Below are 26494 nucleotides of genomic sequence, written 5' to 3'. Positions count from 1 at the left end.
TAAATAAACAATTCACGTCTACCTGTTCCACTCCACTCATTATTTTACAGACCTCTATCATATCTCTCTCCTCAGCTCTTTTTTCTACAAACGGAAGAGTCCTAGCCGATTCAGCCTTTCCTCATAGGGAAATAGTCCCATCCCTTTTATCATTTTCATCACCCTTCTCTGTACCTTTTCTAATTCCACTATATCCTTTTTGAGATGCGGTGACCAGAATTGAACACAATATTCGAGGTGCGGTCACACCATGGACCGATACAAAGGCATTAGAATGTAGGCTTTGTTGAAGAGGTGTGTCTTCAAAGATTTGCGAAAGCTGGTTATGACTGGTGCAATTTGTAATTTATTTAGGGTTTGCTTCTTAGAAACTAATTAAATGTAAATAAAACTCTAATGAACATTGAAAATTCCCCTCGTCTTAATTAGAATAATTGACTATAAATGAAGAGTTGAGCTAGGGGTGCATGGGAGTTAGGAGGGTGGGTGGAATGAGGACTGAACTGGACCCTTCTATGCCTTCTAGAGACTGTTAATTCTGTGACAGAAACGTCATGTTTTAAAACTATGTGGAAAAGGGTATGGAGACTAGCTAATAAAGTTTGTTTGCTTTTTTTTTATTTTAAAATTCTCTGCGTTTGTCAATATCCTACAATTCCTCTTTTAAACCCTAATCTTTAAGTTATCAAGCTCAGAATAAAATAATGCCACTTACCCACAGAAATGTCCTCTTCTCTCAAAACTTCTTGTTCATTTATGCCATGGAGGTTTTTAAATGTCTATGGTATCTCCCCTCTCCCACCTTTCTTCCAATGTATGCACAATGAGATTTTTACGTCTGTCCCCCATAAACTTTACGATGAATATCAATGAACATTTTTAGTAGTTGCCCTCTGGACCGATTCCATCCTGACGAGGTCTCACCAGAGACACTAATACCTCCTTTTTCCTGCTGGTCATTCCCCTCCCTATACACCCACCCAAACATCCTCCTAGCTTTTGCTGTTGTGTTTTCTACTTGTTTGGCCGTGTTAAGATCATCAGATACGATCGTACCCAAGATCCGCTCTTCTTTTGTGTGAAATTCTTCACCCCCTATACTGGGTAAACAAAGGGTAATGGATTCCATATACCGCCTTTTCCATGGTACAACCAAAGCAGTTTACATATTATATTCAGGTACCAGTGAGCTCACAATCTAAGTTTTTGTACCTGGGTGCCATTACTCTAGATTAGGTTTTGTGAGGCCTTAATTCAGTTTAGATCACTAATGTTTCCTCTAGTCCTGCCAGGATTAGATTCATTTGGAGGACTGGCAGTGAGTGACCACTTATATGAAATTTTATTCATTAAGAATAAATCTCTATATATGAGTCCTTAAAGCAGTGGTAAATACTGGCAACCTCCTTCATGCTATCAATTATCTCATTTCATCACTGAAAGCAATAGTGGACTTTAACAGCAAAAATAGTAGTGGCTTGCCAACTGTTACACTAGAAAATGCAGTCAGCAGTTCAGATAAAATCACTGAGATCCCTTGTTTTAAATCTAACTTATCTATGTAGAAATAATATTCATGCTTATATACTTTGAAAGTTCCTGTGGGTGCCATAGTGTCAAACATGTTCAGAACACCTCAAGCAGTCAAAATGCACAGGACTCAGGTAAACTATGAAAAAACTGGAAAGCAGACTTGGGATAGGTTTTTAAATACAACTGAAACATCCAGAATAAAATAGTGCACATCTTCTTCCCCCATCCTCTTCAAAATATAAAAAAAAAATGTATATCTATATAAGTCCTGTACCAAATAACATATTTTACCTTTGACCGAATACGAATAATGGGCATTGAGCTTTAACATAACAAATAATAAAAGAAACAACGTGAAATCAGAGATCAAGTGTTTATTTCAGTAGAATTTAGAACAGTAGAGCCTCAGATTATTCGTATTCAAACTTAAATTGAGCCTGCAAAAAGGTGGGATAATGTGGGGTACAAATGCAATAAATAAATAAAATAAATCACTATGGGCTCTTTTTACAAAGCCGCGCTAGTGATTCTGGCATGGCAAATGCGACAAAACCCATGGGAATTGAATGGGATTCGTTGCATTTGCCGTGCCAGAAAGTGAATGCTACATACCTGTAGAAGGTATTCTCCGAGGACAGCAGGCTGATTGTTCTCACTAATGGGTGACGTCCATGGCAGCCCCTCCAATCGGAAACTTTACTAGCAAAGGCCTTTGCTAGTCCTCGCGCGCCCATGCGCACCGCGCATGCGCGGCCGTCTTCCCGCCCGAACCGGCTCGTGTTCGTCAGTCCCATATGTAGCAAGACAAAGACAAGGGAAGACACAACTCCAAAGGGGAGGCGGGCGGGTTTGTGAGAACAATCAGCCTGCTGTCCTCGGAGAATACCTTCTACAGGTATGTAGCATTCGCTTTCTCCGAGGACAAGCAGGCTGCTTGTTCTCACTGATGGGGTATCCCTAGCCCCAGGCTCACTCAAAACAACAAACATGGTCGGTCAATTGGGCCTCGCAACGGCGAGGACATAACTGAGATTGACCTAACAGTTTTTCAAACTAACGGAGAGTGTAGCCTGGAACAGAATAAACATGGGCCTAGGGGGGTGGAGTTGGATTCTAAACCCCGAACAGATTCTGAAGCACTGACTGCCCGAGCCGACTGTCGCGTCGGGTATCCTGCTGCAGGTAGTAATGAGATGTGAATGTGTGGACAGATGACCATGTCGCAGCTTTGCAAATCTCTTCAATAGTGGCTGACTTCAAGTGGGCCACTGACGCTGCCATGGCTCTAACATTATGAGCCGTGACATGACCCTCAAGAGTCAGCCCAGCCTGGGCATAAGTGAAGGAAATGCAATCTGTTAGCCAATTGGATATGGTGCGTTTCCCCACAGCCACTCCCCTCCTGTTGGGATCAAAAGAAACAAACAATTGGGCGGACTGTCTGTTGGGCTGTGTCCGCTCCAGATAGAAGGCCAATGCTCTTTTGCAGTCCAATGTGTGCAGCTGACGTTCAGCAGGGCAGGAATGAGGACGGGGAAAGAATGTTGGCAAGACAATTGACTGGTTCAGATGGAACTCCGACACAACCTTTGGCAAGAACTTAGGGTGAGTGCGGAGGACTACTGTTATGATGAAATTTGGTGTAAGGGGCCTGGGCTACCAGGGCCTGAAGCTCACTGACTCTACAAGCTGAAGTAACTGCCACCAAGAAAATGACCTTCGTCAAGTACTTCAGATGGCAGGAGTTCAGGGGCTCAAAAGGAGGTTTCATCAGCTGGGTGAGAACGACATTGAGATCCCATGACACTGTAGGAGGTTTGACAGGGGGCTTTGACAAAAGCAAACCTCTCATGAAGCGAACAACTAAAGGCTGTCCTGAGATCGGCTTACCTTCCACACGGTAATGGTATGCACTGATTGCACTAAGGTGAACCCTTACAGAGTTGGTCTTGAAACCAGACTCAGACAAGTGCAGAAGGTATTCAAGCAGGGTCTGTGTAGGACAAGAGCGAGGATCTAGGGCCTTGCTGTCACACCAGACGGCAAACCTCCTCCATAGAAAGAAGTAACTCCTCTTAGTGGAGTCTTTCCTGGAAGCAAGCAAGATGCGGGAGACACCCTCTGACAGACCCAAAGAGGCAAAGTCTACGCTCTCAACATCCAGGCCATGAAAGCCAGAGACCGGAGGTTGGGATGCAGAAGCGCCCCTTCGTCCTGTGTGATGAGGGTCGGAAAACACTCTTCGGAGGACAACTCCAGAAGAAGAGGGAACCAGATCTGACGCGGCCAAAAAGGAGCAATCAGAATCATGGTGCCTCGGTCTTGCTTGAGTTTCAACAAAGTCTTCCCCACCAGAGGTATGGGAGGATAAGCATACAGCAGACCTTCCCCCCAGTCCAGGAGGAAGGCATCCGATGCCAGTCTGCCGTGGGCCTGAAGCCTGGAACAGAACTGAGGGACTTTGTGGTTGGCTCGAGATGCAAAGAGATCTACCAAGGGGGTGCCCCACACCTGGAAGATCTGGCGCAGTACTCGGGAATTGAGCGACCACTCGTGAGGTTGCATAATCCTGCTCAACCTGTCGGCCAGACTGTTTACGCCTGCCAGATATGTGGCTTGGAGCACCATGCCGTGACGGCGAGCCCACAGCCACATGCTGACGGCTTCCTGACACAGGGGGCGAGATCCGGTGCCCCCCTGCTTGTTGATGTAATACATGGCAACCTGGTTGTCTGTCTGAATTTGTATAATTTGGTGGGACAGCCGATCTCTGAAAGCCTTCAGAGCGTTCCAGACCGCTCGCAACTCCAGAAGATTGATCTGCAGATCGCGTTCCTGGAGGGACCAGCTTCCCTGGGTGTGAAGCCCATCGACATGAGCTCCCCACCCCAGGAGAGACGCATCCGTAGTCAGCACTTTTTGTGGCTGAGGAATTTGGAAAGGACGTCCCAGAGTCAAATTGGACCAAATCGTCCACCAATACAGGGATTTGAGAAAACTCGTGGACAGGTGGATCACGTCTTCTAGATCCCCAGCAGCCTGAAACCACTGGGAAGCTAGGGTCCAGTGAGCAGATCTCATGTGAAGGCGGGCCATGGGAGTCACATGAACTGTGGAGGCCATGTGGCCCAGCAATCTCAACATCTGCCGAGCTGTGATCTGCTGGGACGCTCGCACCCGCGAGACGAGGGACAAGTTGTTGGCTCTCGTCTCTGGGAGATAGGCACGAGCCGTCCGAGAATCCAGCAGAGCTCCTATGAATTCGAGCCTCTTTACTGGGAGAAGATGGGACTTTGGATAATTTATCACAAACCCCAGTAGCTCCAGGAGGCGAATAGTCATCTGCATGTAGAGCTCCTGCCTCAGATGTGTTCTTCACCAGCCAATCGTCAAGATATGGGAACACGTGCACCCCCAGCCTGCGAAGCGCCGCTGCTACTACAGCCAAGCACTTCATGAACACTTTGGGCGCAGAGGCGAGCCCAAAGGGTAGCACACAGTACTGGAAGTGACGTGTGCCCAGCTGAAATCGCAGATACTGCCTGTGAGCTGGCAGTATCGGGATGTGCGTGTAGGCGTCCTTCAAGTCCAGAGAGCATAGCCAATCGTTTTCCTGAATCATGGGGAGAAGGGTGCCCAGGGAAAGCATCCTGAACTTTTCCTTGACCAGATATTTGTTCAGGGCCCTTAGGTCTAGGATGGGACGCATCCCCCCTGTTTTCTTTTCCACAAGGAAGTACCTGGAATAGAATCCCAGCCCCTCTTGCCCGGATGGCACGGACTCGACCGCATTGGCGCTGAGAAGGGTGGAGAGTTCCTCTGCAAGTACCTGCTTGTGCTGGAAGCTGTAGGACTGAGCTCCCGGTGGACAATTAGGAGGTTTGGAGGCCAAATTGAGGGTGTATCCTTGCCGGACTATTTGAAGAACCCACTGATTGGAGGTTATGAGAGGCCACCTTTGGTGAAAAACTTTCAACCTCCCTCCGACCGGCAGATCGCCCGGCACTGACACGTGGATGTCGGCTATGCTCTGCTGGAGCCAGTCAAAAGCTCGTCCCTTGCTTTTGCTGGGGAGCCGAGGGGCCTTGCTGAGGCGCACGCTGCTGACGAGAGCGAGCGCGCTGGGGCTTAGCCTGGGCCGCAGGCTGTCGAGAAGGAGGATTGTACCTACGCTTACCAGAAGAGTAGGGAACAGTCTTCCTTCCCCCATAAAAACGTCTACCTGTGGAGGTAGAAGCTGAAGGCTGCCGGCGGGAGAACTTGTCGAAAGCGGTATCCCGCTGGTGGAGCTGCTCTACCACCTGTTCGACCTTCTCTCCAAAAATATTGTCCGCACGGCAAGGCGAGTCCGCAATCCACTGCTGGATCCTATTCTCCAGGTCGGAGGCACGCAGCCATGAGAGTCTGCGCATCACCACACCTTGAGCAGCAGCCCTGGACGCAACATCAAAGGTGTCATACACCCCTCTGGCCAGGAATTTTCTGCACGCCTTCAGCTGCCTGACCACCTCCTGAAATGGCTTGGCTTGCTCAGGAGGGAGCTTATCCACCAAGCCCGCCAACTGCCGCACATTGTTCCGCATGTGTATGCTCGTGTAGAGCTGGTAAGACTGAATTTTGGCCACGAGCATAGAGGAATGGTAGGCCTTCCTCCCAAAGGAGTCTAAGGTTCTAGAGTCTTTGCCCGGGGGCGCCAAAGCATGCTCTCTAGAACTCTTAGCCTTCTTTAGGGCCAAATCCACAACTCCAGAGTCGTGAGGCAACTGAGTGCGCATCAGCTCTGGGTCCCCATGGATCCGGTACTGGGACTCGATCTTCTTGGGAATGTGGGGATTACTTAAAGGCTTGGTCCAGTTCGCCAGCAATGTCTTTTTTAGGACATGATGCATGGGTACTGTGGACGCTTCCTTAGGTGGAGAAGGATAGTCCAGGAGCTCAAACATTTCAGCCCTGGGCTCGTCCTCCACAACCACCGGGAAGGGGATGGCCGTAGACATCTCCCGGACAAAGGCCGCAAAAGACAGACTCTCGGGAGGAGAAAGCTGCCTTTCAGGGGAGGGAGTGGGATCAGAAGGAAGGCTATCAGACTCCTCGTCAGAGAAATACCTGATGTCCTCCTCCTCCTCCCACGAGGCCTCACCATCGGTATCAGACACAAGTTCACGAACCTGTGTTTGAAGCCGTGCCCGGCTCGACTCCGTGGAACCACGGCCACGGTGGGAGCGTCGAGAGGTAGACTCCCTCGCCCGCACCGGCGAAGCTCCCTCCGCCGACGTCGTCGGGGAGCCTTCCTGGGAGGCGACCGCAGTCGGTACCGCAAGCGGCACCGATGTCGGAGACCTCACCCTGGGTAAGGGGCCAGCCGGCGCCTCACTCAACGGTACCGGAGGCGCAAGCACCCCCGGTACCGGAGGGGAAGGGCGCAACAGCTCTCCCAGGATCTCTGGGAGAACGGCCCGGAGACTCTCGTGCAGGGCGGCTGTGGAGAAAGACATGGAAGCCGATGCAGGAGTCAAAGTCAGAGTCTGTTCCGGGCGTGGAGGCTGTTCCGGGCTGTCCAAGGTGGAGCGCATCGACACCTCCTGAACAGAGGGTGAGCGGTCCTCCCGGTGCCGATGCCTGCTGGGTGCCGACTCCCTCGGTGACTCAGAGCTCTCGGTACCGACGCGGGAAGGAGACCGGTGTCGATGCTTCTTTGATTTTTTCAAACGAAGCATGTCACCGGAGCTTCCCGGTACCGACGAGGAGGACGTAGAATCCAGCCGTCGCTTCCTCAGGGCGAGGCCGAAGAAGGTCGGTCTCGGGGGGGCTGTACCGCAGGAGCCCTCAGGGTAGGGGGAGACCCACCCGAAGGCTCACCGCCACCAGCAGGGGAATGGACAGCCCTCACCTGCACTCCAGACGAAGCACCACCGTCCGACGACATCAGCACTAGTGGAGGTCCCGGTACCGCCGACGCAGCCTTCCGATGTCTTGGCCCCACTGGGCCAATCTCGCTACCTGAGTCCTTTTCTGTAAAAGGGCGCAAAGACTACAGGCCTGCGGGCGGTGCTCAGCCCCCAGACACTGAAGACACGACGCGTGCCTATCAGTGAGCGAGATTACCCGGGCGCACTGGGTGCACTTCTTGAAGCCGCTGGGAGACTTCGATGACATGGGCGGAAAAATCACGCCAGCAAAATCAAAACTCGTAATTGCGGTAAGGCACCAAAAAGATGGGGAGAAAACACTCGACCCGAGGCCTCAAAGGGGCCTACCCCGAAAACGAAAGAAAACTTATCGGGGCCAAAAACTAGAAATACGGGAAAGGGAAGAAGACCGAGAGGCCCTTTTCCGAAATCTCTCTTTTTTTTTTTTTAAGAGCGAAAAAGTCAAAAGACGCGCGAGGGTCAACTTAAGGGGCGCAAACGGCGCAAACACGACCGTACCGAGAGCGGACAAAAGAAGACTGACGAACACGAGCAGGTTCGGGCCGGAAGACGGCCGTGCATGCGCGGTGCGCATGGGCGCGCGAGGACTAGCAAAGGCCTTTGCTAGTAAAGTTTCCGATTGGAGGGGCTGCCGTGGACGTCACCCATCAGTGAGAACAAGCAGCCGCTTGTCCTCGGAGAATCACTAGCGTGGCTTTGAAAAAGGAGCTTATATGAATAATGTATTCGGGTCTGAATCAAATCCAAATAATCGGTACAGACATATATGTCTACATAAGAAATAAAAATGATGAACTATTTTTTAAATATATCATTGCTTACAAATCTTAAGTTCAAGTAAAATAATTTTTATTAAACTAAACTTAGTGTAAAAAACATCAGGTCATGGGCTCAGTTAAAGTCTGATATGTTAATCCTAAACAAATGAAGCTTAAAGAAAAGGCAGGAACTGGTCAGCAAACTCGCTAACCTGATATCTGAAAGTGCTGCAGTATTCTGAATTGCATATACAGAACCACAGACAGAACATTTTTTAAAAACACTTAGGCTGAAAAAAAAATTTAAAAAGCACAACAGTAATAGACAAAGGTGGCAGACACTTGCAGCTGTCTTTGCTCAGTGTGGTGAAAGTTTCAAGCTCAGGCTCACTTGGCTCCATTCCTTTGTCAACCCATCCAAGGTGATTTTCAATAGAAGATATTTCTAAAATATTGATAATCAAATGTAGAAATATGGAACTAAAACCCTGAATGTACAATGTACTTCACAGACTATCATACTGAAATTCATATAGCACCTTCCAAGTGTGCACATTTTCTGGCCATTTTCTCCCTTCCTGCCTTAAGCAGTTACGAGATAGTTGTGCAGTTCTGCTTCATTTAACCTTCCTTTTTTCTCTCTATACATTTAACATGTATGTTTCTTTCAAGGTTTTCACTGAAAAACAATGGGGTTTTAAGTCTTCCTCCTTGAATTTCTCCAAGGTGAAAAGTTGATTCATTTCAGGGAGCTTTTCCTTGGATTTCAGGAAGGATGGAGGAAACAGGTTGAAATCAGAGAGACCTTCCATCTGTGAAAGAAATTGCAGGTTTGAAGAGCCTGTGGATCACTTGCTGCCTTTCTACCCTCAGATCTGAAGCTCCATAGCAACAAGCCAGAGATATAGGAGCTGTTTTCTTATAGGAAAACAGCACTGCAGGCAGCAAAGTGAGAAACCTGAGAACCCTGGTCTTAATAGCATGTATTGGAAACCCCAGAACACAAGCTAAAGCTGTAAAGTGAAGCTTTTTGCACAATGAAGCCCAAGACACAAACGTTTCAGACTGTCTCCAAGTCTAGCAATCAGTGCTCCTGCCAGCCAGGTGACCAAGAAGTAAGAGATCTGCCACCAAATTTTCAAACTCAATTATTTTCTGAAAAAATAAAAGGTGAGAAAACCAACGGTTATTTCTACAAATAAAAGTGAAAACAATGACACCTCCAGCAGGGCATTGTCTCTTTCAGAGGAAGCGACAGCAATAGCTTTCTAATTTTCATCTGTGCTATTGACCACCACCAACACAAGAAAAAGATAAAACATGAACCAAATGAAATAGGGGAATTAAAGTTGTTGCCTACCCTTCTGGCATGGATTTTTGTCGCCTGTGAGCACCTCCACCAGATCCAGTGTCACTGGAAGAAGAGAGGCTGCCAGGAGAGTTGCGACATTGCTGGGATCTTCCCAAAGCAGTGGATGAAACCGTGACATATATGTCTGAGCCTGGAGACAGCCTATTGAGGAAAATAAAACAAAACAAAAACAAGGGAGTCAATAATATCCTTGTGGTCAGGCCCCATCCAAGCACAGACACCATAATCACCCTATTAAGGGATTCAGGATATCCTTAATGAATATGCATGAGATAGATTTGTATACAATGAATGTAGTATCCATGCAGATCTATCTCATGCATATTTATTAAATCATCAATGTTCCAAATGATATACAAATAACACTATTAATAAAACTCACCTAAAATGAAACTGCTGACTATCTAGCTGAAATACACAATAAGCATATGAAATGATCAAATTGCATTGATGCTGGCACGATTCTGTGTTTGTTAGTCCCTGTCACAAAACGCCTAGCCACCCGCCTAGGGCTAACCCTGTGGCCACTTAGAGGGTCTATCCCCACCACAGCTCAGGTCCGCCTGCACCTGGACATGTGCTCTACACTAGCACCCTCCTCCCACCGACTGGGTCCCAACCGCCTCTGTGTGAGTCTCCCGTTCTCAAGTTATCCCCAGTGATTTCTAGGTTACTAGGGCCACACTCCCAGTGGTCTCACAGTTTCTAGAAAAAACTCATGGACCAAACACAGAAACCACCAGAATTCTTAGTCAGTCCAGACAAGCAGAGTCAATAAACTAAAAAAGGTTTATTGTCATAAAAAATATTGAACAGTGAACTATAAAAACAGATGGAAAATAGGTAACTGAATAAGGATCAATTATAAAACTATCTAAACATTTTATCACTTCCTGGATAGTGCCTGGAAAATACAGGAAATATAGCTGCTCACAGGGTTTCAGTAAAGAGGTCTTTCTCTACTTCCAAACTGAGACTGGAGAAAAATCCAGTATTTCCAAACTGAATTTGAGCTCCTTGAAGGGGGCGGACTACAGCAGAGGGGGAAAGCTTCAGGGGCAGTTAGAGGCAGCTTATGAGAATGGCTGCCATGGCAGGGCCCCTCTGAGAAGGCAAATAAATTTTTATAGATGATCGGGAAGAATGAAGGACAGGCTGTGGTGGGAAAAGGGGAAGAGATGCCTGGACAACAGGGCCCTCTGGAGTGCTGGGGCCCAGGGCAGCTGTTCCTTTTGCCCCCTCCCCCCAACTGTCAGTATGTCCCAATTTCTCTATCAGCAACTCATCCAAAATACCATGGTCAGACCACCACAAATTAAACCTATCCCTACAATGGCAAAAAAAAGGCTCACACCACACAAACGAACGCACAACTTACACCACGAGAGGCCAAGCAGACTCTGCAAACTTTTGGCAACAGATATACAACAGCGAATGGACAGCACAAACGGACTCGATACCCTATCTCCTAAACTGGGATAACAGATGCAGAAGCATATTAGACGAAATAGCACCACTACAAACAAGAACCTCCCGCAGACACAATTCGATACCATGGTACAACAAAGAACTGAAAAAACTAAAAATACAAATAGACAAAAATAAAAGATACACACACACTCAACGAATGGAAACAAATGCAACGGAAATACAAATATGCAATTAGACAAACTAAAAGGTCCTATTACAAAACCAAGACAGGACCAGACTACAAAGACAAGCATAAATTATACCAACTTGTGAATAAACTACTAGATACCACATCGGTCACCAAAACTAACACAGACACACCATCTGCAGAAAACCTTGCCAAATACTTCGAAGAAAAAATTACAAACCTACGTTCTACATTACCCCAGAATTCCATTGACCGACAAATTCATGGACTGCATGGACCCAATCCTATATGAATACCCAGAAGATCGAATCTGGACAAACTTCGCTCTTCTCATTGACAAAATTGTTGCCCAAGCGATCAACAGGTTCGCTAAATCCCAATGTAAACTGGACACATGCTCCAACTACTTAATAAGATCAGCCCCTCAACGCTTCATATCAGACCTCACATCACACTTAAATTACACGCTACAACATGGACTCTTCCCCAAGGACAAAGGCAACATACTACTAACCCCAATACCTAAAGACCCAAAGAAAAGCAAGCGAAATCACTAACTACTGCCCAGTAGCATCCATCCCCCTGGCAGTCAAACTGCTGGAAAGCATGGTAACCAAGCAACTTACCGACTACTTAAATTCTCAATACTACACGAATCTCAATCAGGATTTCACGCCAACCACAGCACCGAAACAGTAATAATCACTCTCATAATCAAGTTCAAACAAGAAATTGCAACAGGTAAAAGTGTACTCCTACTACAATTCAATATGTCTACTGCGTTTGATATGGTAAACCATAAAATACTAATAAACATCCTAAAATACTTTGGGATCGGTGGAAAGGTACTAAGTTGGATCAAGGGCTTCCTAACCACAAGAACATACCAAGTGATATCCAATTCGAATATCTCACCACCATGGAAATCAGAATGCGGAGTACCCCAAGGCTCACCACTATCGCTGAACCTCTTCAATCTAATGATGACCCCACTAGCCAAAGCCCTATCCAACCAAGGCCTCAACCCATACATCTATGCAGACAACGTCACGACTTACATCCTATTTGAACACGATCTAACAGAAATCACAAACAAAATCAAACCAAGCCTGCAAATCATGAACTCATGGGCGGATGCATTTCAACTAAAAACGCAGAAAAAACACATTGCCTCATCCTCTCATCACAATACAATACGAACAAACCAACTAGTATAAACACCCCAGATAACACTCTACCTGTCTCAGACAGCCTGAAAATACTCGGAGTCACCATTGACCAAAACTTAACACTAGAAAGCCAGGCGAAAAATACAACAAAGAAAATGTTCCACTCATTGTGGAAACTTAAATGAGTAAAACCTTTCTTCCCGAGGGAAATATTCCGCAGACTGGTACAATCAATGGTGCTAAATCACCTAGACTACTGCAACGCAATCTACGCCGGATGCAAAGAACAAATTAAGAGGAAACTTCAAACTGCCCAAAACACCGCAGCCAGACTCATATTTGGAAAAATGAAATATGAAAGTGCTAAACCCCTATGTGAAAAACTACATTGGCTCCCAATCAAAGAACGAATTGCATTCAAAATCTGCACCCTGGTCCACAAAATTATCCACGGTGAGACTCCAACCTACATGGCAGACCTAATAGATCTACCAAAAGTTCAGCACGCACATACCTAAACCTCCACTACCTAAGCTGCAAAGGACTAAAATATAAATCAACATATGCAACCAGCTTCTCCTACATAAGCACACAACTATGGAATGCATTACCAAACATCGTGAAAACAACGCATGACATAACAATCTTTCGGAAATCACTAAAGACAAATCTATTCAAGAAGGCATACCATAATGATCCAACCTAAACACCCGAATCATACAACACAACGAAACTTGCCACCAGACCAGGACACTTAATTTCTCTCTTAACCACCTAATTCACTCTGTAACTCATGTACTTTAACGCAACTACCATTCTATTTCTCATACCAGAATTGGCGTTCGCCATCACGGTACTATGTAAGCCACATTGAGCCTGCAAATAGGTGAGAAAATGTGGGATACAAATGCAAGAAATAAATAAATCTGTATAAATTACAAATATATCAGCATCAGTCAGATACCATGCAACGTCTAAGACTTCAAAATCATGAGGTGACAAAAAAAAAAAAAAAAAGAGCAGGAAACAGTGATGCGTTCTGAGGCCTGGTTTGGCTATATGGTTGTCTGTAACTGTGAAACAATTTGACTGTTGTGCGATGTGAAAAACTGTTTTATCATTAGACCACATTAACAAAAAAAAAAAAAAAGCCCCCCCCCACACACACAAAGAATTGTATTCAAGACTTTGTACTGATATATATGACGAACCAAGCGAAATACCCAGAAGCGTAGCCAGATTGAGGGTGCAGGGGGAGTGGAGAGCCAGCATGTATTTTAAATGCGACAGATCACATCAAAAATAGGTGCCGGCGCTGTCAGAAGTCCGTTTCGGGGAGCGCCCCTCCCCTGCGACCCACCTAGCTATGCCTCTGGAAATACCTATCCTTGATCTGCTACTCAAAAGGTGTAAGTTAAAACCAAGCTAAACTACATAAACCCTCCCCAAGGCAGAACAGCTTCATTCCACCCATTTACACATGTGCAATCCCACATTTTATATATATACATAGTTATAAACTTAGCTAATCTGAATAATTTTAAACACAAAGTAGTTAACATACACAAATGAGGATACTTGAATCTAGGAGCTGTTTTTCCATTTATTTTTATGGCTATTTTCAACAATAGAGCAATGTTCCCAGCTGACTCCTGGAGGTACAGTTAATCAGTTTGGTTTTCTGAATAGTCATAATGAATATGCACAAAACTGAATTAATTGTGTATGCAAGTATATCTCATGCATTTTCATCATTAACACCCTAAAAAACAGACTGTTAAGTGTGCGCCTCTACAACTGGACACCAATGAATTAGAAAATTAAAGGGTCCATTTACTAAAGTGCGCTAAGCAGGTTACAAGCGAATTAGTGTGCACTGTTAGTGCACAAGCATGGTAACTTACTATACTGGCATGACGGATGCACTAATTTATGTACTAAGGGCTGGATTCAGTAAATAGTGCTCAAAAAAAATCGCATTGAATGGTATTGTACAACAGGAATTCTGGGACTGGCATCCTTTATAAAATACCCTGTAGCACTGGGATCCACGCTCAAATTTGGGCACAAGAAGTTACACCAACTGAAACCACACCATTCTATAACACTGCACGCATTTTAAGGGATGCCCCTAATCAACCCATGGCCACACCCTCTTTGCAGATCTGTGTGGAAACACGTGCTATTCTATAAATAGGTGCATGTGTTTTCACATGAATCAGCTGTTTCCGCTCAGTTCTGCCGCCTTGCATCCATGAAAACACTTTTCCACACCGAGTAGCGCCTAATGTTCGGCACCACATATAGAATTTTCCCCAAACTGCATAGTGTGTTATGGTGTGGGAATTAGGCATATTATACCACTTAATTGCACTGTAACTGTTGTAGTTAGCACATATTCATTTACTACCTCACAAAGTTGGAGGAAGTGCTTCCTCACTAATTATCAATACAGTTACCTCATGGTGAACTGTATGGGAACATGCAGGAACATGACAACAGATATAAAAATTAATGTGTGCTAGAAGCAAAACCTGTGCACAAACATATGGTAAGTGCAAAACTTTACAAAAATGGCTCTCAAGTTTACAGCTTCATAAAAGTGATAAAGGTGAAATTTTAAAAACAGCCTACCTAGGTGCGTATTTTCTTTATGAAAGTGACCATAGATACAAAGTATATGTGGACAGACTTTGCACCTGTTTTTTCTGTGTGGATCTGAAAACCCAATCTATGTTTTCCTATCCTGTTCTAAATACATCCTTGGGAATGCCATCCCTTAGTAAAGTTAGAAATCTGGGTGCAATGGAACTTCAAGTATTTAGGAAGACTAAGGGACCCTTTAAATAAGCTACATTAAAGGGACTAGTGCAACTCTCCTTATAGGGAAGAATGACTCTCCTCCCCCCCCCTTCGTGGTATTATCCTCATCAGACACTGTGACAGGAGGAGGGGTGGCCACTCCCAGGGAGTAGGTGTGTGCGTGTGGGGGGTGCTTTTAGATGGCTTTAATAGGGCAATCAGAATGGAGAGTCGTCTGTGCTGGGGGAAATCAGACCTACAGGATCAGATTTGGGGGGGGGGGGGGAGTGGGAGTCATTTATCTGCATTAAGTGCAAAAACCTACAGCACTTTAGTAAAGAGCCCCTAAATGAGGACAATTTTCTAACACATTAATTTGAGTGGCTTTCTAAATGGCCCTAAAGACATTTTAAAACCCCACAAAACTTCAGGAAGAAAAACAAATCTAACTGAAATGTTAAGATGATGACAAAAGAAGTCTAAGGGAAAAAAAATTAACAAACCCTTCCCCCACCCCAAAGGCTTAAACTGTTTTAGCATAAAACTTCATTAGAACCCTTTTTGCCTGAATTTAGATGTAAACTTCTTGAACATCAACACTGAAATGCCATTCTTATGTAAGTAATCAACTGATTTTTAATTAAGTTTAATTATTGATAGGCTCTAAAATATTCCAATTACCATGACGGAAATCAAAATTCATAAATAGTCATGAAATTAATTAGCCAAATGTATCAGTATAAAAAGAAACATTTAAACATACAAAAATGTTTTATTACATGGATGTTTTTGTAGTATGTCAAACAGAATGCGAGGTAATATAACATGATCTGAAAAATAGTATAAGCTCAGCAAAAAAAACAATATGTCTGGATGGTACTATTTCAACCTATTTTTTGTTCACGGAATGTTTTGCATCATCAAAGTCCCAAAACATATATTCCTGTTCATTTAATACTATTCTTAATTTAGTATATCCCAAATTAAAATAATCTTGTTGCAAATTTATAAATTTCCTCTAATGCATTTGAGAATCTCGCAAAAAAAAAAAAAAAAAAAAAGGCTTAGAAAATACTAATTTGAAAATTAAACAAGTATGGTCTTCTCCACTCAAGAGATTATGGCCCAGATGCATTACAGTCGTCGCTAATTCCCGTTCCCTACTGATTCCATAGCGAATCAGTAGGGAATGGGAATTCACTAAGGAAAGGGAATGCAAATGAGCTACTCGTTGTAGCTCCGTTGCATTCACCATTACCTGGGCAGCCAGTCGGAGAATCGGGACGTCCCATTCGGTTATGCTCCTCTTCCAGGTCTCTTCAGCCAATCAAGCGCGTCTAGCTTGCTGGTGTCAGCTAAACACACTCTGATTGGCTGAAGAGACCTGGAAGAGGAGCAGAATCGAAAGGGACGTCCCAATCGACTCGCACGTCCCCGATTCCCTTCTCCTCGCACAGCTACAGAAGGTGAGCAACACCAGGGAGACAAAACTAAAAAAAAAACAACAACGGCGAAAAGACAAATAAAAGACGTCCCTCACAAGCGCAGGCAGAGTACGTCCATAAAGGATGCCCCTCACGTGCGCTCGCTGCTTTTTTTTTTCTTTTTTACCTTTTTTTGGGGCCCTTTTCCTTTCCGATTCCCTCACAGGAGCCCCAATGAGAGGTGCCGACTCCCGTTAGGATTCCCATGGTAAGGGAATTGGAAAACGGTAGTGTATCTCATTATAATGAGCTGCTACCGTGACAGGGAAAATGCCCTCAGTGCATGCCCCCGGTAAACTACTTGCGTTTTAAACTGGCTGGAACCAGTTTAAAACGCAAGTTGTGGGCTCGTTAGGTTTAGTGCATCTGTCCCTATGAAGGTATCACCTGACTTGGTGCTGACTTGATGTAGTATGCTATAAGTAGAACAAGACCAATTCTAAAAGTAGATTAATCCATCTTCCAAGTAGTTAACTGCATAGCAGTTGACCTTCAAAGATTTACAAACAGGATTTAGGATTCCATAGGCAAAAAAGCCACTAGGAAACTACTTGATGAGTTTCAAAACTAAGGAACCCAGGGGCCTAATGCACAAAAGTCCACGTTACAAACCACATGCGTTTAGATCCTTGATAGAACGGTAGGGAAAGCACCTAGAACATGCACAGAACAGTCTCTCAGTAAGTGTCCCTATTCTGCGCATATGCTAGGTTTGGTGTACTCTTTACTTTCTCCTGCAGTACTTGCTGGATCCACTGTTCCCCTCTTTCATTTCCGTTGCAATGCTCTGGTGCTGGCTCCAACTTCCTCCTGCAGCTTACTTACCTTCCCTCTGCCCCCCCCCCCCCCGACAACTTTGCTTGGGAATCTCCTCCTTGCTGAAACCCCCTCAGTTCAAGCTGTCTGCTTGTTTCTCTGCCCCATAACCCAGCTGACATCATAGCTGTCATCCCAGGGGCTCTCCATCACTAAGCTCTTCTCCTCTCCAACACTGTTTGCTATTGAAAAAAAATCTCCTCCTTGCCGAATTCCCCCTCGCAGAACCCCTTTGTGCATTATATGCTGAATAACGTGATCGCTAGACTGGCTAGAACCAGTTTAAATCAGACACTGCTAGCATGGTAAGCTTTGAGCATTGGCACCCCAGTACAGTTAAAGAAAAAAAAAAAGAAGCTTTTAAACCATAGTCTCTGGATAAAACAAATGAACTATACTTTTCAATAAGGCATGTGAAAAAGTAAAGTAATTTACCTTTGATCACATAATTATTGGTAAGACTGAGAAATTCTGATAATTGGTCAACTATTTTTGTGGAAATACTTTTAAATAAGTGATTCAGATTTAAGACTTAATATAAACCATATTCCCATGATTTGCACATTAAGGGGATAATTCTGAAAAGATAATCAAAATTAGGCGCTAGGATGCTGTGTACCAATCACAAATTCTGTACTGATGATTAGCATTGAGAAAATGCAATTTTGGAGTGTGGTATGAGTGTAGAATGGACAGGGGACTATACCTTTCAATTAATACGAAATCAATTATCATATATTAACTTAATGTGGCAGATTAATACACAGCAGTTAATACCTCCTCAATGGGTGTAGTTAATCTCATCACACATTATCTGCCATTCAGTTAACATGCAGTACTAAGTTCTCCTCTGAACTGATCCTATGGCAGCCCTCCTAAAAATACTGGGAATACTTCTAACACTTGATAGAGATTTGGTGATTACTGTGCAGTAAGTACAAAACCTCACCACACTTTAATAAACAGGGATTGATGGGAGAACAAAGCATCAACAGTGAAAACTACCAAGAATAGCTCGTTCACTCAGCGAATCGTGATTCTTATAATTGGTTTGAATATTGGGAAATACTTTTTCAACGAATTGTTCTTTTGAGGTCACTAAATTGCAGAAGTTATGAGGCAATGAAATTCGTCCTGAGGTCAGATCAACCGGCACCTTTCCGTTCCCAATTTTCAGCAATTGATGTGAGAATATCTGAGCTGATTGATCGTTTTGCAGCTGGACACGCATATTTGTAGTTAAGTTTAACGTCTTTACGTGTTGCCACAAAGTAGAGTATTTTAGGTAAGCATTTATTTCGTCCGTTGGTGTCGATCGAGGAACTACAGGTAATGTTTGCCTGAAATCTCCTGCAAGCGATATTAATGTGTTCCCAAATGGTCTGATGTTTCCACGCAAATCTTGCAATGATCGATCAAGAGCCTCGAGTGATGTTTTTCACTGTGCTGTTTCCTCGGCACGTATTTGAGACATTCTTTGTCTGTTTCACTCGTTCGCTGATGCCCGTTCTTCCTCAGTTTGATTTGCAATTGTAGGTATATAAAAACACGCGCGTATTCGAATGCAACGTTGTGTTGAAATTTCACAGCAATCGATGAAGAACTTTCGGAGATTTAAGCCACTCTCAGCCTGTCGCGTTGATTCTGTTGAGAATGAAGCAGACCTGAAGCTGCAGAACGCGATCGCCGTGCTCGCAACCGTGCATCATTAAGTCTGGCTACACGTCGCTCTGCTGCTTCCTCGGCACGTATTTCAGCCATTCTTTGTGTGTTTCGCTCGTTCGGTGATGGCCATTCTTCCTCCGTTTGATTTGCAATTACTCGTCGCATTGCTTCCACTCCACAAGTACGACAGCTGTGACATCTATATAATAGTAGGTATATAAAAACATGCGCATAATTTCAAAGCAATCGGTGAAGAACTTTTGGAGATTTAAGCCACTCTCAGCCTGTCGCGTTGATTCTGTTGATAACGAAGCAGATCTGAAGCTGCAGAACGCGATCGCCGTGCTTGCAACCATGCATCGTCAAGTCTGGCTGCACGTCACTCTGCTGCTTCCTCGGCACGTATTTCAGCCATTCTTTGTGTGTTTCGCTCGTTCGGTGATGGCCATTCTTCCTCCGTTTGATTTGCAATTACTCGTCGCACTGCTTCCACTCCACAAGTACGACAGCTGTGACATCTATATAATAGTAGGTATATAAAAACATGCGCATAATTTCAAAGCAATCGGTGAAGAACCTTTGGAGATTTAAGCCACTCTCAGCCTGTCGCGTTGATTCTGTTGATAACGAAGCAGATCTGAAGCTGCAGAACGCGATCGCCGTGCTTGCAACCATGCATCGTCAAGTCTGGCTGCACGTCGCTCTGCTGCTTCCTCGGCACGTATTTCAGCCATTCTTTGTCTGTTTCGCTCGTTCGGTGATGGCCGTGCTTCCTCAGTTTGATTTGCAATTACTCGTCGCACTGCTTCCGCTCCGCGAGTACGACAGCTGTGACATCTATATAATAGTAGGTATATAAAAACATGCGCGCATTCGAATGCAACGTTGTGTCCAAATTTGAAAGCAATCGGTGAAGATCTAGATTTTGAACAAACGAAGATTTACATTTTTATTTATATAGATTATTTATGGCATTTTATCCCACATTAAACATGAATTAGATTGGAACCTGGGAGCATTTAATTTTTTTTTTCCTGGAGAGAGTAATGCTTTGCCCCACCCCCCGAGGCTCGCTCTCTCTCAGCTACATCTAGCTCTGCAATTTTTTTTTTTGGGGGGGGGGGGGCGCAAAGGTGGACCAGGGCGAGAGCCTGTTAAACATTTACCAGCACACCACTGCCCCTGAGGCTGACAGAGATCCACACGGACCTCAGCCTCTAGAGACAGGTTCTAAATATCCCAGATGCAAAGAAGAAAAAGAATAAACCTGCACTACTTTTGTTTATTATAATTTTTTTAAACTAGCTGACAATACAGAAAAGAATAGAGCAAAAAGTATAGAGACTGAAGGGCTCACCACCTTCCACCTGCTAGAGATTGAGAATACTGGATCTTTCTCTGGCTGGCAAGGGCTCTTATTGGTTCTCACTCTACAGTCAGAATTCTCAGTCTCCACCTGCTGGAAGGCGTGTACAACCCATCAGTCACTTTCTGGGGTGGTCCGGGGGGACGCTAAGGAACATAAGATTTTGTAATGAAACTACTGCTGAGAAAACACAACTATTTCATGCTTTTTGTCATGTCACAATAAATCACTGTGTGCACATTGTTATCTCTCTCAGTCTTCTTATTAAAAGTGAATAATGAACCTGAGACAGGGATGGATATAAATATTCTCTAGGCATTGCCAACACCTATGCCCAACTCTCTTTTTTTTTGCTGCCGAATATGATTGGATGGTTCGCTTTTACAGATCTTATTGGCAGAACTCACTATCAAGTTACAGGACCGAATATATTCACACCATTCACTATAAAAGTTGGTGAAATACATTGAATATCAAAAGAATAAGAACAAAATCCCGACTGTGCTCATCGTTTCTGCCGAAACGTGGCCAATGTCGGGTTCTTCAATAAACTTTAGATGCCAACCTATTTTTGAAGGCTCATCGTGTTTTTAGCATCTGTTCAGGTTTCTTGTACCTTGGATTCCCTCTCTTCTGTTCATTAACACCCTCTCCCCCTATCACTCCAATCCCAACCCTCACCCCACTGCCACTCTCATCCAACCAATCACTCATATCATCATTCAGTCATTCCACTTTCGTACCTAGGGACTATTCCTCTTGCCTGATGAAGTAGCTGGAGTCCATGCAAATCTATGCATTCCAACATCCCTCCATCTCAACAGTTTTTTTTCCTCTTCCTCTTCTCACCTCCCCCTACTTACCATGCATTACCAACAAACCCACAGATCTAGAGAGACCCACAGCAGGAAAAGGGGTGCTAGTCACCCATACTTTTTCCACCTTGCTCATGACTGCTTCATCCCTCAATTCCCCTTTCCCATCCTGAGTACTACTGCTCTCCTAGGAGTCAAGTGCAACTCCTTCCACTAGCTTCAACTTTGTGCTCAATCCTGCATTTCTCCTTTAAAGTTGTTACAACCATGCAGAGGAGGAAGAGAGAGATGGGACACTAGCTTCTCTGTCTACTCATCAGGACACCCAGCATAAATAACCCCGACAATCAGAACAACGTTGATTTTAATTTGTACCTCTGCCCTCCCCGGCTCAATAGTCATTGCTGCTCCCTTTCCTCTCCATTAAGCTGGTGCATATATCTCCTGGCTGCCTTCTTAGTATGCAAGAACTGAACTTCTCCATTCCACTGGACTTTTAATTTCACAGGAGACAATAGGACAAAGCAACCCCCGCCCCTCCTGTGTTACACCAAGCAAAATGGGCCATGTCCTTTTGCAGTGACACTACTCCCACCGAATAGTCATTGATCAGTAGTTGACTTCTTTCTCCTTTCAGAAACTCATCAGTACCACATCATTATCCCAACTGAGGATTTGAGCAAAGTCTGGTCTTGGCTTCCTCTCCTGCTCTGATGGCCTGATACTGTGTGCTCTCTTGTACCTTATCCACCTTATAATCGAAAGAGAAAAACGCCTAGATTTCGACCCAAATCGGGAGATAGACGTTTATCTCACAAAAACGAATAAATCGGTATAATCGAAAGCAGATTTTGGACGTTTTCAACTGCACTCCGTCACGGATGTGGACAAAGTTGATGGGGGCGTGTCAGAGGTGTGGCGAAGGTGGAACTGGGGCGTGGTTATCGGCCGAGGAGAGATGTACGCGTTAGGGCGATAATCGAAAAAACAAAGGTGTTTTTAGTGAACATTTAGGACACTTTTGTTGGACCCTTTTTTCACACGAACAGGTCCCAAAAAAGTGCTCTAAATGACCAGATGACCATCGGAGGGAATCGGGGATGACCTCCCCTGACTCCCCCAGTGGTCACTAACCCCCTCCCACCACAAAAAAATGATGTTTCACAACTTTTTATTTTCACCATCAAATGTCATACCCACATCCCTGGCAGCAGTATGCAGGTCCCTGGAGCAGTTGTTAGGGGGTGCAGTGGACTTCAGGCAGGTGGACCCAGGCCCATCCCCCCCCCCTACCTGTTACAATTGTGCTGCTTAATGCTTATTAGTCGTCCAACCCCCCCAAACCCACTGTACCCACATGTAGGTGCCCCCCTTCACCCCTTAGGGCTATAATAATGGTGTAGGCTTGTGGGCAGTGGGTTTTGAGGGGGATTTGGGGGGCTCAACACACAAGGGAAGGGTGCTATGCACCTGGGAGCTCTTTTACCTTTTTTTTTTGTTTTTGTAAAAGTGCCCCCTAGGGTGCCCGGTTGGTGTCCTGGCGTGTGAGGGGGACCAGTGCACTACAAATCCTGGCCCCTCCCACAAACAAATGCCTTGGATTTATTCGTTTTTGAGCTGGGCGCTTTCATTTTCCATTATCACTGAAAAACAAAAACGCCCAGCTCACAAATTGTCGAATAAAACATGGACGTTTTTTGCGAAAATACGGTTCGGTCCGCCCCTTCACGGACCCGTTCTTGGAGATAAACGCCCATGGAGATAGACGTTTTCGTTCGATTATACCCCTCTATGTAATCTCCCTCCATGTTGTAAGCCCAGCTTATCAGGGAGTTATCTTTCAAATTTCACACACAAGTGGTCTATCACGGTTTCTGGTAATCCAATCAACCTAACATTATTTTGCTGATTCTTATTATTTTGATCTTCTAATCTTCGTTGAGAGCAGCATTGTCCCTCTGCAATGAAGCGACATGCTCATTTAAGGCAGCTCACTCCCTCTTCCTACATTTTTTTTTTTTTGCTGTACCTCTGAGATTCACATTCTTTGTAATTCAAACCTCTCATGAATCACATCCATTACTGATTGGAGCTTAATCAACTGATCCTCCAGCACTGCAAAGACACTCAGTTTATAAATCATGCTCCCTGGAAGCATTGCCACCAGCTCTTCTCTTAGCCACTATCTTTGTCTCTTCTAATTTTCCCTTTCCTCTGCTGCTCTGTGGGGGTTTAGCCAACATCTCATGTGTAGGGTTTACACTCTGCTTTGCTCTTAAGCCAAACCCATAGTTCCTCAACCTTAATGCTTCACTACTATGCCTTTAGCAGGTAGATGGGCACCCATAATACTGATTAGTAGCAGGTATTCTGTGAGGTTTTGTTGGCGCTTAAACTTTCTACATCTCTCTAGCTTCTCTGCATCATGTGACCCTTCTAAAAGCTTTTCATAAAAAAAGCTCTTATAAAAATATGTGATGGGTATATGTGCATTAAAAGTAAAGTAAGCCAACGGCATTCCTAGATGAATAGTTTGGGTAACGTGGAGGCAGAACTGTGATATATACATGTTAGACAATACAGACACACACATTGAATACACACACCAAATTACACCACCTTCAGAGTAAGTATAAATTTGTACATGGGAGTTTGCATGCTATTGGGGCTAGGTACCTATACTGTCTTAACAAAACAGCCTTAAGTCCAAAAACACCTAAGTAAACACTATTATAAAATTACTTTAAATAAATCATCTTTTGAGAGTTAACACCCCCGTTTCCCTGTCAGGGCAGAATAAGCAAATAATCATGTTTGCAGGCACTGGGCATCTCAATGGCACTCTCCTTTCAAAAACTGGCAGTGTGTGGAATTTTAAACCTGGAGAAAGATAGCTGGTTTACATCCAGATCTACAAAAATTAGAAGAACGGTCTAAGAACTGGCAGATAAATTTAAACTTAGATTGTGAGCCCTCCTGTGACAGAGAAATATCCAGATTACCTGAATGTAACTCACCTTGAGCTACTACTGAAAAAGGTGTGAGCAAAATCTAAATAAATTAATAAGCAATGTGAAAAAGTGTAAAGTGATGCTCCTGGGATGCAGAAATCCAAAGGAGATGTACTAGACTGGAGGTGAGAGACTGATAAGCACAACCCAGAGCCAGAACTTAGGGTGATAGTGTTTGAGGTTCAGAAGATGATGAAAATGTGACAAGGCAGTGGCAGTAGCTAGAAGGTGGCCAGGCAGCATAGACAGAGGTACAACCAGCAGAAGAAAAGAGGTGGAACTATATGAATTGCAGGGGGGTGGGGAAGAAGGGGTGTCAACTTTGGAGTTATGTAAGGAAATACTTTTTTGTGGAGAGCATGGTAGATGTCTGGAATGCCCTCCTGCGGGAGTTCATGGTGGTGAAAATGGGGCAGAGTGGGAGGAGGGTTCTGAGCAGCCTGTGTGTTGGGTTACAGTTTGTAGGCATATTTTAACTCTTCTTTAGCCCATTCCTACTGTTCTGTCCCTTTTTTGATTTTGAATGTTGCTCAGCTGATTTCCTATTCTATTAATGAGTCTGCCAATTGCTTTGATATTTGACCTTGTGAATAAACATAAGACTTTTTGAGAGAATCTGATGTGTACATTCTTGCACTAAGATTTTAGAGAAAGAGAGGAACAAGAATGGGAGGACTTCCAAATGAACTTAAATACGTAGCTTCTAGACTGTATTCAGGTCAATTCACTTCAAAGATGACAGAAAATTCTGCATCAAGTGGAGACTGTCATATATTAATCACCATGAGTGAGAAGCTCCTGTCTATTTTTCCAACCAAAGGATGTTTCATTTTCTTTGATTCTGAGGATTCAGTAGGGATTGTCAACCACTATCATCTAACCCTTCATCTCTGCGTTTCAGAAATGTTTCTCTGTGAGGATACTGCAAGCCCTGAATTTCTTCTGACATTAGCAAGAGACATACCATTCACCATCCAACCAGAAAGGGAACCACAAACTGATGTGTGGCTTTTTTTTTCCTTTTTTTGTAAATACATTTTTATCGGTCTACAACGTAAATCAACAGGAGAACAGTAAAACTCTAACAACTCAACTACAAAAAAGAAAATGCACTTAAGTCATATAAAGAGATGGCAGTGGGCCCCATATATAGATTACTTTTGGACATCCAAATAAAAGTCTGCCGGTTTCTATTCTTCCAGTTTCTAACAAAACTGGTAAGAAATACAAGGTTTAACCTGTTATTGGGAAAACTCATCTTGCACATCGATCAGTAGTAGTACAGTCAGGAATAAGGGAAAGGGAAATGGGACTTGATATACCGCCTTTCTGAGGTTTTTTGCAACTACATTCAAAGTGGTTTACATATATTCAGGTACTTATTTTGTACCAGGGGCAATGGAGGGTTAAGTGACTTGCCCAGAGTCACAAGGAGCTGCAGTGGGAATCAAACTCAGTTCCTCAGGATCAAAGTCCACTGCACTAACCACTAGGCTACTCCACTCTAAGGAAAGTAAAGGGACAACATTTTTTCAGTGCTCCTCCTGGCAAGGATTCTAAGATGCTAGCCCAAAATTAAAAAAAAACCTTTCACACATTATATTGCTTTTTAAGACAGCAGCTCATCGTCTGCAAGCTGAGTATACAGACAACTGCTTACAGTTAGCAGCACTTTACCAGATGAACTGAAACAGAAGATTCATTTGCAGATAATCAAGATCAAGTACGGTAAGCCCCTAATCAGATCAACTTATCATAGCTTTGACGTTATATAGAGACTACAGAAATCATAAAGGACTGTGTATCTAGTTTAAAAGCTCTCACAACAGCAATAGAGGAGAAGCTGTGTCTTTTAGATTCCAGGACTCTTTGTACTGGGAAAAATACCCCTATTATAAAAGGAGCTATCCTCAGTTTTCACATTATGAACAGCACAGTATATCTATAGAGAAAATAAGCGTTAAAGATGTACTCTTTAGAAGTCAGAGGGTAATCTGAAATATGATACAAAGATTTATGTCTTAGAAAATTAGTACCCAGTTTTAGCCCTAATTTAGCTCTCTCTTAAAATGAGAATACCCTGCCATTGCCCCAGCGTTGCGCTGCACCCAAATGTTAGTCTCTCTCTCTCAGCATCTTGCTACCCCCTGTGATC

At 44.2% G+C, this 26494-nt stretch overlaps 1 protein-coding gene across 1 annotated transcript in view; it reads right to left on the bottom strand.

Moving 5' to 3' along the window:
- Nucleotides 1-26494, bottom strand: part of SIPA1L1 (signal induced proliferation associated 1 like 1) — a 637152-nt gene that overhangs the window by 118312 nt on the left and 492346 nt on the right. Inside the window, 1 exon segment of the mRNA XM_030215408.1 lies at nt 9582-9734. Coding sequence (XP_030071268.1) covers nt 9582-9734 — 153 coding nt within the window.

Source organism: Microcaecilia unicolor, chromosome 9 (assembly GCF_901765095.1).
Source record: "Microcaecilia unicolor chromosome 9, aMicUni1.1, whole genome shotgun sequence".
Classification (NCBI taxonomy): domain Eukaryota; kingdom Metazoa; phylum Chordata; class Amphibia; order Gymnophiona; family Siphonopidae; genus Microcaecilia; species Microcaecilia unicolor.
Note: the sequence above shows the minus strand (reverse complement) of the source record. Positions and strands in the feature narration are given on the sequence as shown.